Genomic DNA, 17,598 nt, shown 5'->3' with positions numbered 1-17,598 from the left:
TCTAGCATTCTGTGAAACTATTTTAAGCATGCTGTGTTTTTTGAAGTTTGCCTAACCCTTAATTGATGAAGTCTCAAAATAAGTCTTGCAGGTGCAGCTGCAAAACAAAGAAAGGGGAGATGTGGGAGGCATTGGCCTGTCAGCCTTACACAGCCTCTAAGCAATTGCAGGGGTTGATGAAGAACAGGCCTCGGAAGATAGATAAGAAACTGCTGAGTTGTGCCAAGGTGGCCGGGAAAAACAGTGGACAGCTGCAACACTGAACTGTGAAAAAGCACTAAGCTGTGAGAAGTTACCGTTGCGGTAGGGCGGAATGCGCCAGGGAATATGGGAAATTAGTTCAATTGACCCGTGAAACTGATAATGGACCAGCCTATACCTCTCAAAAATTTGCTTTTTTGTCAACTCTGGAGTATACGTCACATCACAGCTATACCACATTCCCCCACGGGGCAAGCTATAGTGGAGAGAGCGCATCAAAACTTTAAAAGCGCTTTTGCAAAACAAAAAGGGGGAGAGGTCTTGGCTGCTGCAGAACCACTTGCAAAAGTAGTGTATGTGTCAAATTACTTACTTACGGCTCACAGGTGATAGGGAGGAACCACCAGTAGTAATACATACTATGGATCTGAAATCTGGTATAAGCCGGTGTGGAGATGGTGCTTTTGCTCAGTACAAAGATGTTGCTATAGGAGAGTGGAAAGGACCTGTGGAACTAACAATGATGGGTTGAGGCTATGCCTGCGTTATTACCGATACCGGCACTAGATGGGTTCCGAGTCGATGGATGCGACCCTGGAAAAAGGAAGTTAAGAAAGATGAAACAGAAACTGAATGAGATATTAACTTGGAGCAAGGGTTATGTTTGTGTTTTCACAGATGCCGGCTCTCGCTGGGTTCCTGCTCGGTGTGTTCGGCCTGTATGGGAACCTGCCTCAAAGTGAAGGATGGGTGGTCTCACAACCAAACGCTACCGCAAGCCCTGAAAATCTGTTCTCTACGTGCTTGGTAGAAATACCTGTAGATACATGGCCGAACCCACTGCAGTTTTGGCTTAGCAAACAAACTAATGCTACTTCTTTGGCTTTAAGTGGTCTTTTAACTGATGCTGATAGTGTCAGACATGCTACATTACAAAATAGAGCTGCGATTGACTTTTGCTTCTAGCGCAAGGACATGGTTGTGCTGAATTGGGAGGAGTGTGTTGTATGAATCTATCCGATGATTCAGAATCTATTTTTAAAAGCATTCAGCAGTTGAAGGATGGAGTCAAACGCTAAACAGAAGATGATGGCTTGGACTGACTGACAAGGATGTTTAAAGGTTGGGGATTATCTGGTTCGTTGAAAACGTTAATCAAAACTGTAGGGGTGGTCCTTTTGATTGTAATGACTGTGCTCTTAATGTCGCCTTGCCTTACTGGCCTTCTGCAAAGGGCCCTGCAGAAGTCTGTCGGTGCAAAATTTTTAGCACAGGAACACAGGGGGGGTCTGGATCGCTCAAAAACAAAAAGGGGGATTTGTGGAATCGCTGGAGAAACGAACATGTTGTGAGTGATCCAGACCAAGGGGCCTCACTGTAACAGCAAGCTGCAGCTGTGTTCAAGGACATAAGCAAGGCCGAGATAGATTCAGAAACTACATTCCTGGGCAAAAGATAAAGAAGTCGGACTGTTCAAAACAGGATGCCTACCTAGTGGGAGAGCAGCGTGTGGACACCACACCGGGACCAATCCTAGAGGGCAGAAGGGCGCGTGAACAAGTAGCTTTAGCCTATTAGCAATAAGATAGTGGCCCGTGAAGCTTGTGATTGTGTATAAATTGCTGTGTAGCCTTTAATAAAATGGCATCAACTTGATCACATTGATCGTCTATGTTGTGTCCAGGACTTCTGCATCGGCAGTGGGAGACTCTCAAACGTCCTCGGGCAGCCCGTGCCTGGGCTTGGTCACCCTCTCGGGGAAAAAGTGTTTCCTGACATGCAGAGAGAACCTCCCATGCTTCAGTCGAACCCATGGCCTCTGGTCCTGCCGCTGGGCTCCAGTGGAATGAGCCAGGCTCCATCCTCTCTGCGCTCTCCCGGTTTGCACACACCGATCAAATGGTCTCCAGGATAAACGGAATTAGTTTCTCAACTCCATTTCTTCCTGGGGGAAAGCACTGTTTCACTGCCAACGGGAGTCCAGCAATGAGTATGTTGGTACGCAGCGTGCATGATCCCTGGACCAGGGTGGAAAGAAGCCAAAGAGACCATGTGTTGCATTCTCTGACTCATTTAGAGCATCGGCTCGTTCTGCCAGACAAGTTACCCCCGAGACGCAGTCAAACGGACGCATGTTGCTGCTGGTAAAGTACCAATCGCTCGGTGTTTTGTGGCAGACTGGCGCTGTGCATGGATGTCCTTATGCTGTCCCAGCTCAGGAGGTGACTGAAGAACGATGGGTTATGGCAAATGCACTAGGGTGATGGCAAAAAGCTGCCTCAGCGTGCCCTAGGCACGTCTGAAACCTTAACTGTCAGCCTCATCCCACTACATATCGAAGGCATAAATAATTTCACAGGTTGGAGTGTAGTGGTAAAATCTAACCCAAAACACCTTCACACTTTTCACCCTTTTAATGCTGTGAAGCACAGTACAGGAGGCCATCTAATACCAGAAACCACTGCTGCTTCTTGGAGGGACAGAGTCTTTCCTGCCAGGGTAAGGCTGATTAAAATAATACACACTTCCAAGTTGATTCTTGTTTTATTAGAATCTCATCTAACGGTTCTTAAATGTAAAATTCCCAGTTTATGATGCTCAAGGATCAAAATCTTAAAGCTTGTTTTCCAGAAACTCTAGGTGATGAAGAAAAAGACATTCTAACCCAACATCTTCAGGACATTAATTTGGAAATGGAAACAAAGTAGAACTTAATTTAAAGCTTTTAGTAGCTGAGACAAACAATGTGAAAAGCTGAATTACAAAAGACACAATACAACCCAATGTTCATGCTACAAGTTTACCTTTCCACAACAATTAGCAGTTCCAGGTCAGTTCTTTCCACCAAAAAGATGCTGTAGTGGCGAAAAGATTATGCTGGGGAAACAACAACAAAAAGAGCACATTGTACTTAAAATACTTCTCTGAAAATTGGAATAACAAGGCAATTTCCATCCTCCAGAAAGACACAACCCCAGCCCAAAATAATACAGAGGAAGACTGAAAAAACAGAGGAAACAAAGAATAACCTGTGCCCTGTTAGAAGGGGCAGTGCCTAAGTCCTGAAATGGGGCTGGAGGTGGCCCTCCTCAGCTGGTAAAAGCCACATTGGACGGGGGCTGTGACTGAGGTCAGTGACCCTCCCATGAGGCATTTTCTTCCCAAAGACAGCTCAGAAGAGGAACATTTATTGGCAACACTGCACCTTACCACAAGACAAAAGGACCTCCCTGAATGTTCCTTTGCCTTGGCAGACCTGGGGTTAACCACAGAAAAGAGGTATCCATGCTTCTAGATGCTGTGGTGTCACCTGAACTGCCAGAGTCAGGCTCAGGCTCCGACACGGGCTGGGACAGAGCCAGGACAGCAGCTGCTCACAGCAGCAGCATTAGTACCTTCTCCAGAACCTGGAGAGACCTCTTCCTCCTGACTCCACGCTGCCTTTGTTGACCCTGTGGTCCATCTGCTGCAGTGGCTGCACTGCACCCTCAGCCTGACCAGCTGCTGTTCCGTGTCCAGGGTCAGACTCCACAGGTCCCCCTGTAAGAAACAGCAGCAGGAACAAAACCACAAGCTGGCTCTCTCCGCGCTCCCCGCACACCCAGCGGCAGACCCTGAACTGAGAGGTGGGTCCAGGCTCTGACTGACCCCACACCTGGGAGCTTCCAAGGCAGTCCCACTGCAGACTGACCTGGAGGTAGGCTCCCATCTCCCAGCCCAGCTCTGACAGAGCTGCGGAGCCCAGCTCTATGGGTGGGAATTCCTTACGCAGGGTGAGTCTCTGCCAAAATCACTGGTGACCTACCGCTTCACAGTGCTTCTGATTCCTAATCTCACATGATGGAAAATACCAAACATGATTTTTGAAGAGAAACTAATACCAATGTAATCCTTGCAGCTTTTGATTTAAAATGACCAATTTGAACGAAACAATCCAGGAATTCCTTACTTACAGAAATGCACTTGGTTGCAGCCCACAGTAAGGGATGCTGAACTCCACTCACACTCACTTTCTCTGGAGGGATTCTGAAAGGAAAAGGAACCCCAGAACTGTTACACCATGTAAAATGCCATTGTACAGGAGATTTTGGTTGGTTTTCTTGCTTCAAGAACTAAAAGACAAGGCCTACTCTCTTATTCTGTCGTTTGGGGTTTTTTCCTGCTACCTTGAGGACTTTCTTCACCAGTGTGTTCCTGCCCTTCCCTCCTCAGGCCATTGCTCAGGACAGCCACGGGACTGTGGCACTTCCACGCTGCTCCTTCAGGATCAAGTGCCCGTGTTGTACAGGCAATCCCATGTGTGTCAGGCAGACAGATTTCCTTCAGGTTTCACGAGACCCAGGCAGTACGCCCTGGCCACCTGATGTTTTACGCAAGCCCACAGACCACAATTGCGTAAAGGCTCGGCCAGTTGTGGAGAGGTCCGAAAGGGTCCTGCGTGTCACCATGCAGAAACACGCAGAAATCCAGGTATTTGATGCAACTGTTCACCTCCCAAGGAACAGTGGGAGAAGCAGCTGTTCCTTTTATACCACCAGCACCTGTCTTTGGACAATCCCAAGAGGAATGAGTTTGCTTCCTCAGAAAATACTCTCAATAGTCACAAATGCAGGTGATGCAGGGAAAAAGGGACTAAAAATACCCAAGGGCATTTTCATGCTTGCCAGTTTAAGAATCTAGGACTAAACATATGATGTTGTCTCTTTCCGAATATTCTGTAGCTTACCCTTTCAAATCCACGCTTTGCTTTACTCACATGGTGAACACACTCTGTTCCAGTCCTAAAAAGAAGTCAAGGAAGTAAGAAATGAGTTTAGGAAAAGTCACAAAAAGGAAGCAATCCTGTAAATGGCTGTTCCAATATTTCATTAGAAATCAGGGTTTTAGCACCTCTAGCCAACAAGACAGATACCCTTAATCTCTAGTTGTACTCATGTTTCAAAGTCTCATTTAAAAAATGAAAATATGCACTCGTTCCAGTATTAGGCTTTCTGCTTTTCTAGTAATGAAAAGAAAAAAAGATCAAGAGGTGATCTGACTGCAGTAGACAAACTCCTTCCCGGGGCGGGGCAGTGCTCAGGCTGAATGAGCTCTTCAGTCTAACAGAGTCATCGGAAGAAAATGACAGAAGGCTTGAAGTTGACACCTCCCCGACTTAATCCTGAAATCAAGAATACACTTTAAAATGATTTACTGTTTTAATCTTCTTTTGAATAGCCTAACTTCTGGGGCAAGACACAGGACTAAGAGAGAACTGCCAGACTGGATCATGACAGAGCCATTTCTGGCCTTGTTTTTTCTGAATCTACAACTTGCATCTTGGCTAAAAGAGATTAGAAAGCATTCTGGATCCTGGTCTCATTCTTCACTCATTTCCAGCAGTTTTCTTGTGACTAGAAACTGTCGGTGGGGGAGGGAAATGAAAGGACTACATTTGTATGAGCAGGAAAAGAACTGGCTTCAGACTTCTCCCCTATCAATCACTGCAGGAAATACGTTTGGGAATTGGGCAGAACAGAAGGCAGCAAGCAGATGATTTGACATGGTCTGTGCATCGCCATGGAAGGGGAAAGGTGAGCAGAAACACTTCTGACCACAGCGCTGCATCTGGAACTGGCTGCCGCATGCTTGTGATTATTAAGTACAGGCACAAATTTTCTTTCTTTGAAAGCTACACTCTACAAAAGAAAGAAGCCTGCTGGACTATAACTAATAACGGGCTTGCCTCTGAAAGGTACTCAAGACCCAAGCCTGAAGTTAGCCACCATAAGCCAGCACCACACCCTCGGGCTGAAGGTGGCCAACAACACCCTGAGCTGCACGAGGAAGAGTTCTGCAGCAGCCGAGGGAGGCGATCCTTCCCTCTGCTCAGGGTGCTGAGGCCACTCTGGGTGCTCTGGCCAGACTGGGTTCCCCAGGCCAAGACTGGGACTCACCAGGGTGAGCCCAGCAAAGGGCCACAAAGATGAGGAAGGCACTGGAGCACTTTTCATATGCAGAGAGGCTGGAGAGCTGGGACTGTTCAGCCTGGGAAAGACTGAGGGGGATCTTATAAACGTACACCTGAGGGGAGGGAATGAGGAAGAGAGAGCTGGGCTCTCCTCAGCAGCACCTACTGGCAGGACAAGAGGCAAAGGGCACAAACTGCAAAACATGAAATCAAATCTGAACACAAGAAAAAACTCTTTGACTGCAGCTGTAGATTCTGTCACCTATGGAAGAGAAGGAAGAAGACAAATGGGGCAAAGGATTACGCAGGAATTACGTATGGAAGGTACAAGAGACACTCAAAATATTGATATGTGCCCTGGAAGAGTATTTTGGAGTCAACTGACCTGTCCATACCCAACTGTGGGCATGAGGTCTCTGCTCGGACTTCCACTCTTCTCCTCTTCACCGTTTCTTCCACCACAGTACTTTCTGATACTGCATTTTTACCCTTCACCTTCAAAACATTGCAGACTTGGTATTGATAAAATTGATTTTGACTTTTCTATTTTAACACAAAATCCAGAGTTAATATACATTCATATTTTGCAAAACTGTTCATGTTTATACAACGAAAATCAAAAAATGATTCAGGAAGATTAACTGCTGTATTCAAACACAAGATAAGTACTGAGAGGCCATCCAGAGAATTATGCTCAACAGTTTTAAACAATACTGCTTTCCAGGACATCCCATTTGCTCCTTTTTTTTGAGGAGGGCCTAGGAATGTAATAAGCAAGAATGTAATGCTAGCAGAGACAGTGGGGAATTTGGACAGGACATCTTCACTAATTCACTCCACCTTCAGACACTTACCTGTGTTGAAAACAAACCTTCCCACCTCCCCTGAGCCCTCACGAAACAAAACCTTTCCAAAGAAGCTTAACGTTGTTGTTTATGACACATACAGCACCTAGGAAAGGACTTAAGTATTCAGCAAAATTGACCTCATAGAGACTCTCCCAGTGAGGAAACCATTGGTCAGCTCAGCTCAGACTTGCAGAAAACACATTTAACTGAAGCCAGCAGGACCCTGCGGTCCTGAGGCAGGACTTCATTCAGAGTCCAGGGGAACTGACAGGAAGATTTCTCCCAACTTGGCTGGTTTTAGGGGAGAAATCAGTGCCACCTGACATTGCCTGACTGACACTCAGAAGTAGGAGAACTATTGCCTATATATATATTCTGCTTCTCCAGACTATTTAGAATATAACTTTCAAAACCAAACCAAAACAAAACCACACAACTTACAAGCTCGTCACTGCCCTTGTTTACTTCTTTACCTGCAACAGAGGTATTATAAAATTTGGTGAGTATGTGGTGACTGGACTTTCTTTAACCAACAAAAGTACATTTTTGCACTGCACCTCACTTTCCAAGAACAAGATAAACTACTTCGAAACAATGCTGGACTTGCATTCCATATGTTGTAATTGAAAAACTGCTGATACAGCTCTTTCAGAACTAGAATTCCTATGAGTGGGATACCACAGCTCGATGGGTTGGGGACAATTGCTTTTCCTGAAGAAGTCAAAGGAGTCTTCAGAAGAGAAGGAACGGAAGAACTGTTTGCATCACCCTGTACTCTGGGCACCAGACGGAAGATGCAAGGACAGCTGGAGCACAGCCCCCAGAGAATACTGGCCAGCTAACCTCTGATGCATGGGATCCATACATGTTTTCTTGAAGAGGAATCCCTGCCAACAGAAACTCGAAACATCACTGCCTGAAGGTAACAGCACCTACAACTATCTGCAGAGGGCAATGAAACAGTGAAGCAAGGTGTACAGGAAAGTGAGTGAATTCTCCACCTTTACAAGTTTTTACATCCAAACATGGTATGTTTGACAGGGGGTGCTACACACCAGCAAATGGGTGACACTAAGAAATGACTACTTGTCCATTTTAGAAAGGAGACCAGAATATCTACTACACAGTCCCAAGAAAAACCAGCAGCTTTTCCCAGGGACCAATAATAAGAACAGGGAATAGTGAAAATAAACACTCGGTTTGCACAACAGAGGAGGTTAAATGTAGAGTCCCACAGAGGCCTCAGCTGGGGCCTGAGGCTGTTCAGGAAATTCACAGAAAACCTGGAAAATGAGACATTAGTGAGGTGACAACATCTGCTAATTATACAAAAGACATATTACTGTCATTATTTAGAAAAACAAATGCATTCTTTCTTTAGGAAAATAGAAACAATGAGTGTGAAGTTCAATGTCAACAAACATAGTCAAGCATGAGGAAGCAAAACATGCGTTCTATACACACGTGCTGGCTCCAGCCAAGCTACTGACATGAAAAAATGAAGGTTGGGAGCCACTGGGCACTGATTCATAAAAACACTAGCTGAAGAGTCAGCAGTGGTTGAACAGGCAGAGAAATGCAGGAAATTTTAGAAAAGCAATACAGAACAAAAGAGAACACACTGCTCTGCTCTATTTCAAATCCATGGTACAGCCTTACTGCAGTTTTGCTTCCTCTAATTCAAAAACACAGTGGGCGAGGGGAAAGGGAAAAGCAAGACATAGACCACAGATGTTTCCAGAAATCATCCAAACATAACCATACCGACTTACCGCAAGATAAGTTTTGCTGAAACGAGTTGAGCTCTAGATACATAGTGCAGATGTAGGGATAAGGCACAAGATGGACACCCTCATGTTTGAATCTCATCTCCGATACTCTCTCCCATTTACTCAAATCTGAGAACGACGATAAGACTTAAGAACACAGCACTAACATGTCAAAGGGGCAGGAGTCCTGACAGTGTCTTCTCACAAAGCTTCAAAAGCCATACCACATGGCACGGAGGTGTAAGGGAGCAAATACAATCTGTCAGTACGAACTCTGTGAAAAAACACTAGTAGCACATTACAAGAAACACTCACCCAGGTGATACTCTCCTGTCAGTCACTTGTTTTAATAGTGTTGTTTCCTTAACTGTATTTGGCTCCAGCCCTGACATCCTCCCACAAGAAACAAGCCAGGCTCTTCCAACCCTATGAATAAAACCTCACCAGCTTTCCTAACTAAAAAGTAAGTCTTTTCAACATTATTTTAAAAATTGAAAAGGCTAGGAATCATAACAGTAGCATCGTGACATTTACTTCCCAGTTCAAAATGGGAGGAGAAAAGATAACTGACACGGCAACTGCCACAGTTACAGACGCTCCTTCCTGTGGATGCAGCTCTGACACCCAGAGGCTCATGCAGGCAAGAATGGATGAGGCTAGACAGCACTCTCCTTACATGCCTCTCGTCTTGGGAAGAAACAGGTAAAACGAATACTTTGAGTCCATTTGACAGCAGAAACTAACATCCTGAGGACTGTAGGTGGAGCCCAAGATTTGCCTACATGAAGCACTGACACAATCAGTTCCTTTAAGGGATGAAATTGCTCATCTGAGTTTGGTTTCAAGGACTCCTACAGCTGGTGACTGACTAAGGGTTATGCTAGAGCGAGGGGCCTGACGCAGAGACTGCAGGACAACTCACCACGCCAGGCCTCTGAGCTTGCAGTTCTCATCAGGGCCCAGTGCTGGCTGAGCATGTGGATGGACTTCCAAGTTCTAGAAACACACGTTCGTGAATCAAACACTCCTCAAGCATGTGGGCAAAACTGGCTGAGCTTTAGAGAAGCAAAGCAACAAGAGGTTTCGTTTGTTTGCGTGCTTCCTCTCTGATGACGCTCTTGGCTACTTTCTCTTCCAGCAGTAACAGGCATAAGGTACTATCACATGTACCTGCTTCTGACAGAGGAGGAGGATGACCTTGCTCTTCCCTGCTATGAGGAGGTGTGGCAATAGTGCAGCCTCCCAAGACTGGGAGGGAATGCCTTGGAGGCAGAAACACCCGGGTGTTCGGGTGTTTGTTACTCCTGGGCACCCAGAACCACAGGAGGTGATGACACAGGGCTTGATCTGATTCACCAGCTGACACACCTTAGGACTGGAAAGGCTTCTCATTCAACTAGCTTACTTTTCTCTTCAACATGAGCCTCAGGAGAGTAATTTCTTTTTAACCCTTTACACTACAGCAACAACAATATTTAATCCTAATGTACCTTACAAGAAATCTACTGCTGTCTTCTCTACCAGTGGGCCAATGTCACTGAGCCTGAAAGGAGCATTTTGTGGCTATGCACTGGCTTTGCCTGCAATCGCATTAGGTGGGCTTCCTGTGACTTTATATACACACGCTCATTTCCTCTGGCTAAATCAGATTTGGAGCACAGGGGTGTTCATCTGAAAACAAGGCAAAATACTCTTTTCACAACAGTTCTCTCTCTGGTGAAGGCAACAGCTGAGGAGGACCTTCACCTAACATAAAACTGCAAAACTCAAAGGAGTCATACTCCAGCTAAAGACCTGCACGCTGCTAGACATGAATGTTGAATTAAGCAATGCCCAACAGATACAAGTCATTGTATCTTTTCTTTTATGAGCAGGAAAGAAAGGATACACGGAAAGATAGTGAAGTGGTCTGTAGAAAATGGATGTAAATCATCCAGATTTCCAAGAATTACTCGAATCGCCTCCTGGAGAGGCCAAAAAAAGAAAGGAAGGAAGCAAGAATATTAACAATATAGCCACAATTCCACTGGCAAGTACAGTTTCAAGGCTTGGGAAAAATTGAAAATTACTTTACAGTTCGCATGAATCATGGAAGAGCAGGTTCTAGATATTTTGCTTTTCCTCCTCCCCTTCTTCACCCTACTCCCTCCCATCACCTTAGAGAGCGCTGCACTAACAGACCCATGGAAATTGAAGTGGATTAATCTCTTAATCTTCAATTAACACAGAAGCATTACTATGGAGACTAGAGGTGTGCTTTTAAATTTAAGAAATTTTAAATGTAAGAAGTCTCCTTGTTGCCAGCAAAACACTTGTAGTATTGATCGGCTTCAAAAGTAAACATACTCCCCTTTTTCTGAATATTGGCCCAATTCAGTTACAAAGGAACTCTAATTCAGCCCTGACAAACTCCTGCTTTACAAATGGGAAACTTTTTCTAGTAATACCTTCCAATATTTTCAAAAGTGAAAAAGAAAAAAAATTTTCCATACCAATTAAAATCAGCACATTTTCTTCAATAATATTTATAATGCTATTACTATACTCTTAAGATTTTTAAAAAATAAGTAATAGGAGCATTTTGAAGCAGGCAGGATATTTGTCTCATCTCCTGGGGAGTGGCAGGGGCTTTCTTCTGCCTCAGGAAGAAAATGACAACCACAGAACTCGTTGGTTGCGACCAAGCGTGCTCACAAAGTTGTGCCATCATTAAAAGAACATCTGCCGATTCCACTAGCCCCACAGTTATGAGGAAAGCACGTGCAACTGAGCATTAGACTAGCCTGCGTCAAGCTAGCTCACCAGTCCTGCCACAGCTCCTGAAAAAACAGGAGGGTTTGACAGCCAGTCAAGCCTGAGAAGTTAAAAGCAGAGGTCAGGTCTGAGGCAGAGAGCGAAACCATGGGCAAGTGCTCCTGCAGAGTGAATCTGAACAGGAATCACAAAGGAACAGGGTGCAACTAGCTTGACAAATAGGAGCCTTCAGTCGCCTCATTTTAACAGTCAGCAGCTTCTTTGAAATATTTCAGATAAAAGTATTACTCTTCTACACTAATGCTGCCTGGTGATGACAGTTTTCACTTATGTCATTTTTTCACCCTCGTACTCGCCAGACAAGTTCCCTGTTACTCTCACTTGAAATGCTGCATTTGACAAAATGTCCTCCATCCCATAACAAACAAAAGATTTGCTCAGCTTAACATTCAGCTAAGGTCCCGTGGACCTCCTACCTCTACCTCCTTGACAGCACTTTCCGTGGTGTCGAGATCAGGAGCGCTGTGAAACAAAGAGAGAGTTAGTCCCACCCCAGTCAAAAAGCAATGGAGCTACATTCACTGGAAGAGTTTAAACAACAACAAAACATCATTCCCCCTGCACAGAGAAAACACTTAGCAGGCAGATGAATTCCTAATTTACTGTTCTTGAAAAACATCCATTAATCCACAAGGACTGTTTCTTTTCCATTCTCTGCCCATTTGTGGTTTGTGTGCCTGAGGATACAATGGGTGGCAGAGATCAGATCTTTTCAGCCAATCCTTGGTAACCTTTAAGATTGTTTTTTTGACCAGGTGCCCTCAAACCAGCACCTCTGTCTTCCAGCCTATCGCGACACCATTCTGCTCAAGGGACTAAAAGCAGGAACTGGCAGGACATGTCTCTTAATCCCCTCCACCATGCAAACCCGCAGAGGAATGGGCCTTCACAGCACTGGAGCCAGGCCCTGTGATGCTGGGAGTTGTCTACTACCTGCATCAAACTGTCTTCCCAAATATTAACCACACCTTTTGTAAGCCATCTTCTCAAAAGTTGTTTGCTGTTAGGTATCAGCCAACAATAAAAGTCACAGGGAGAGAGAAAGTCTTAAAGAAAATCCAAACCCATTAAAAAGTAAACAAATCACATAACTGTTACTTGCAAATAAGTCAATGAAGGGGAGTGGGAATTATGGCATGCAAGAATTCTCCGGTAGAGGGTCTGGTAGGCAGCCATTCTCATCTCCTCCACATTCAGGGGCCCCAGCCAGAACTCGGTCAGAGATGAGAACTTGCCTTCCTCTTCAGAAAGGCTCTCTCCTTGCTTGATACGGAACAAGCTAATGAAAGGAATTACACAGCACCCCAAGCAGAAGGACAGATATCACCCACCCAAGGCTTAGGCTGCGGGCATGAAGTCTCCATGAATCAGCAGGGAAACAAAAGTACAATTCAGGAAGGGACGTTGCTGCAGTGATGAGGAGAAGAGGCTGGAAGGAATGGAAGAAAGCAAGGCACCACCCAGGGTCTCATGACAAGGATGTCAGACCTGCTGCATGACTGCAGGGGATTCACCGGCTGGCTTGGGGGGGGTGGGGGGGGTGGGGGGGGTGGGGCGGGGTCTGGAGAGGAGGGGGTGATTGTTTTCTTTTAAGCCTGGAGTGTAGGGATGCAGACTCATCTTTAAGGAAGGGAAGAACCTTCCTTGTTACCTGGATTTCCCTGGGGATTCAGGAGACCTTCAGTGAAGATGACCTTGCTCTGTCAAAAGCCTGCACACATGTAGATGACCAGCTCTATGACCAGCTGGGATCAGCTCTTGCAACTCTTTCAATGTTCTTTCAGGAACCTGCCCTCAGATCGGTCACCGTCTTATTGTGGGCAGAAGGAGTTTCACTTCCCAAACCTGCAGGCTGGCTGACAGCATTGCTTTGGGCATGAGGCTACGTATGTACTTAGGAATTACACCTGAGGAACTGGGAGTGAATCCAGATGCTTGGAACAAGAACTCCCTACTCACCACAGCCATGACACGGTGGGGGAAGAGTATCACAAGTTTTCCTGTAGAAGGAGTTGCTTTTGCTATGGTGATATGAAGACCGACTTGGTGAGCTCACTACAGTTCCAGAGGTCATTATGAAATACAAAAGGTGCCACAAGTCTCCGGTCCCATTCCCTCAAGTGTATCAATGAAAGAGCTTACTCACAGGCAAGAGAAACATTTCAAGGAGCTTCTGAACACTACACAACACCACAAGACAGACAACACCCCTTCCTCTCCAAAATCAACATAGAGAACAAAACAAGGAAGAAGGTTAATCCTCCTGGATCTGACACTGCTATTCCAGCAAAATGCTAATAAGCAAAGCTAAAGAAGCAACTGCGCTTCAGTCCATCCCAAAACCAAGTCATGCAACAGAATTTCAAAAAGCCAGCCTACTTCTACAAAGGAAAAAGGAGACAAGTGTGGCACGAGATTTAATTAATGGAGCTTCAGGCCTGGAGACAGCCTAATTGGCACGATGTTCACAGCACATCCACTTCCATTCCTCTGCAGCTAACAACAGTCCCTTCCAGAGTAAACCCAGGCTCTGGCAATGTCTGTGCACATCTGACTGCAAAAGGAAACCCCCTCACACTCATAAACCCACTCTCTAGGAGATGCTTCAGGCCTTGCCTATGGCATTTTAGCCCCACTGCAACCTCCCTGGGATGAGAACAGGTGTTTCAGGATGTCACCATGCTGTTCTCTTTCCCTGATGCAGGGATGCTTGCTGCCTGAAAAGGATCTCAGTGAGAGTTTCTGCATGGCTGCCACCATCTGAAAAGAGGTTTAACCTCAACAGTTTATAAGACCTTCCAAAAGCCTTTGAGGGCATCAGCCTTGAACAGCTGTCTGCTGGTGAGCACAGCCTTGAAGGATGTACACAGGGAGCCAGATTATATGGAGCCACTGCTTTGGGGGGGGTGTTTATTAATATTTATGAATACTATCATTATTAATTATTTGTCAGAGGTCAAGACAGCAACAGCTCATAAAGTTTTAGACCAAGTTTGAGCTCTGCAGCACACTCCTTCAGCAGGACACAATCTATAAGCAGCATCTGGTTTGGATTACTACCCTTAAACCTGAGCAGCTCCAGCTCCCTTTCCAGAGTAGCTCAAACTGCTGTGACTACTATAGGCCACAGCCTCCAGGATTCTGAGGCCCCTCTCAAACTAAGAGCTCCAGAGCTCCTTCAGTGAGCTGGTCAAGGTTTTGCCCACCCACCTGTCTGCACGACAGACAGGCAGATTCCTTCAGGGCAATACCCTCAGGGAAAGTCTTTTTTTCATCCCTAAAAGACCATCTTCTTGACTTCTTTTACATCCTCCCCATCTGACCAGACTACTCAGCACCCTGTGCTTTAGTTTGCTGGCTACTAACTCACACGTCCTCTTTGAGGCTTACCACACAACCGTTACTTCCCACAACCCTCCTGCACACCCAAAGGCTGTTTTCCTTTCTCTTCCTTGCCTGCCAGCAGTATCACAGGCTAAAATGCTCTCCCTTCACATTCATTTCTCAGGCTTGTCACTGCAGTGCCTTCCAGAAACTGAGAGAAGCAGTCCTGCTCAGCCCCTCTGCCTGCAGGAGAGGCATGCTGTTGTTTCAAGACAACAGCATGGGTCTGTCACAGAGACATCTGAACAAGGAGTGGCAGTGGAAAGGGAACCTTGAGAAAAAATCCCGAGAGCACAACAAACATCTGCTGTCAGCAGCTGGTGAGAGTTTCCAAAGACTCCTTCTACATCCACGCTCAAGCGCCAGACTGCAAGGCCAGCGAAAGGCACGTTGCTAACAGCCCAAGAAATAAGCACATACCTTGAGTACAGAGCTCCAAGGCAGGGCTGGTTCTGGCTGGGATGGAGTTAATTTTCTCCACAGCAGCTTGGATGAGGTCATGTTCTGGGTTTGTGCTGAAGACAGTGTTGAGAACACAGGGGTGTTTTCAGCACTGCTCAGCAGTGCTTACACAGTGTCAAGGCCTCTTCTGCTCCTCACACCGCCCCACCAGTGAGGAGGCTGGGGGAGCACAAGAAGTTGAGAGGGGACAAGGCTGGGATGGCTGACCCCAAATGACCCCAGGGATACTGCAGACCACAGGACATCATGCTCAGCAATACAAGTGGGGGAAGGAGGAGGAAGGGGGGACATTCGGCGCTACGGCGTTTGTGTTCCCCAGTAACCGTTAGGTGTGATGGAGCCCTGCTTTCCTCGAGACTAAACGCCTGCCCGCCAATGGGAAGCAGTCAGTGAATTCCTGATTTTTCTTTGCTTGCACACACAGCTTTTGCTTTACTTATTAAACTGTCTTTATCTCAACCTTACCCTTCCGATTCTCTCCCTCAACCCACGGTGGGGCAGTGAGTGGCCATGTGGGGCTTAGTTGCCGGCCAGGGTTAAACCACTGCAAAGGCTCTAGAGCTGCTCAGGTAAACACAAAATTTCCAAATACTGTCAGTAAAAACAGCCTCTTTTTCCACTGAAGCACAAAACCCACACACTGCAGTGAAATAGGAGTGGTTTTTACAGTTCAAATTATGCTCTCAGGCCAGTGCCCAGCCTGTGCACGTACAGGAGCGACTTTACAGCGACCACTTTTCATGGTCAGTGAAAGAAAGCAGGAAATGAGGAGCCCCCAGAATAGCCTTGTAGCCCATACCAATGTTTGACCAGTCATCATTGGCTCTGTTGTGTAAGCCTGATACTCTGTGGCTCTATTATGTCAGCCTGATAGGATCCAAGCCTTGCTTACGACTTCATCTCAAAGAAGTGATAAAGGATTGAGAAGAGGTGAGCATCCTGCCCAGAAGATGCCAGAAAGTGGGTGATTGCCCAAGAAGCATGAAGTCAGCAAAAATCTGTGGAAACTGGGGGAGCAGTAAAGGCAGCAGGGGCAGATTGTGACTACCGACTCAAGTCAAGACCCGAAAAAACTTGCCCCCCCCCACCTGCAAGGAGCACACATGCTAATTTACACAGCAAGCGAGGCTAATTTAAATATAACTAACTAATAGCAAGTGGAATGATAACTATGGACCAATGAGTGTAAACTTCGATAGGTTTTTACCAACCACGTCATAGGATAAACGGGCTGTACTTCCTTCGTGTGGTGTGCTGGCTTTGTGGAATCACCCCCCAGCAGCCACCTTTGTGCAACTAGGGAATAAAACTGGTACCTCGGCCCTGTGTGTGAGACGGGCTTTCGCACACCGAGTAACGAACCCTGCCTGAGGGACACCACCAGGGGCTGAGTTTCGGGTCTCATCAGCTCACTGCTACATGCAGCCATCAGACTGCACATTGGCTTTTCAGCTTGAACACGCTTACCTGTTGAAGTTGCCATACCGGATTTTAAACTTGTACACGAGCCTGCCTGCGTGGAGAAACCTCGTTTCAGGCAATGGATAGGTACATGGTTTCAACGCCATCTTTCTCCCTCCCTGAATGCCAGCCTAGGGAAGCAGGAGAGTCAAAGGTCAATGACTAAAACCCTTCACCACAGCTCATTCTCTCACAGAAGGTGACATGCAGCTTTTCCTCTAGAGGACACCCGTCCTGCCGGCATCTCCCACAAGTCAGAAAACCGCTGATCCTGGTGTCCGCTCCAGCCAAGCCGGGTCTTTCTGAGCAGCACTAGAGGACAGACTCCGAGCTGAGGGCCGCTCCGCCTCAGCTGCACGGCTCTGGCAGGGTCAGCCCCCAGGCCCCTGAAGCTGCACAGGCCTCTGGCCCCGGGAGGGCTGTGCTGCGGCCCGTGACCCACCCCCGGCTGCCGCGGGTCCCCACAGAAACCCGTTTCTCTCCCCACCCGCACGTCTCCGCGCTGCCCCCCGCCCCCCCGCGGACAGCCCCCAGGCTGGCCGGGCCTGCTGGGGGAAGACACCGCCCCCCAGCCCCGCTGCCGGCCTGCGAGGCCCCCGGGCGGCCCCGCCGCTGGCGACCCTCGGGCAGCCCAGCGCTCCCCTGAAGGGCAGCGGCCGCCGCCACGGCACCGGCCCCGCCGCGCCCGCCGCGCGCACTTGCCTCAGGC

General features: G+C 46.9%; 1 protein-coding gene across 1 annotated transcript; it reads right to left on the bottom strand.

Annotated features, from left to right (window-relative positions):
- Nucleotides 1-1,888: 1,888 nt before the first annotated feature.
- On the bottom strand, nt 1,889-16,996 carry MAJIN (membrane anchored junction protein). The gene is made up of 11 exons (XM_074879032.1): nt 16,896-16,996; nt 11,999-12,044; nt 10,657-10,732; nt 8,772-8,897; nt 7,441-7,472; nt 6,537-6,646; nt 4,928-4,982; nt 4,155-4,227; nt 3,597-3,741; nt 3,006-3,078; nt 1,889-2,219 (listed from the first exon to the last, which is right to left on the bottom strand). Exons 1-10 carry the CDS (start codon nt 16,994-16,996, stop codon nt 3,033-3,035), a joined length of 810 nt encoding a protein of 269 aa, XP_074735133.1. The 3' UTR covers nt 1,889-2,219; nt 3,006-3,032.
- Between the last annotated feature and the right edge of the window lie 602 nt (nt 16,997-17,598).

The sequence above is a fragment of the Strix uralensis genome, chromosome 10, assembly GCF_047716275.1.
Source record: "Strix uralensis isolate ZFMK-TIS-50842 chromosome 10, bStrUra1, whole genome shotgun sequence".
NCBI lineage: Eukaryota > Metazoa > Chordata > Aves > Strigiformes > Strigidae > Strix > Strix uralensis.
Note: the sequence above shows the minus strand (reverse complement) of the source record. Positions and strands in the feature narration are given on the sequence as shown.

Excerpts from the sequence above, each read along its gene's own strand:
- MAJIN (XM_074879032.1), bottom strand. The coding sequence starts at position 16,996 with ATGGCGTTGAAACCATGTACCTATCCATTGCCTGAAACGAGGTTTCTC. Across the intron at positions 7,473-8,771 it reads TCAGCAAAACTTATCTTGCG|GTAAAGAAGTAAACAAGGGC; the intron begins GTAAGTCGGTAT and ends CCTCTGTTGCAG. Across the intron at positions 4,983-6,536 it reads CCACAGTTGGGTATGGACAG|GACTGGAACAGAGTGTGTTC; the intron begins GTCAGTTGACTC and ends ACTTCTTTTTAG.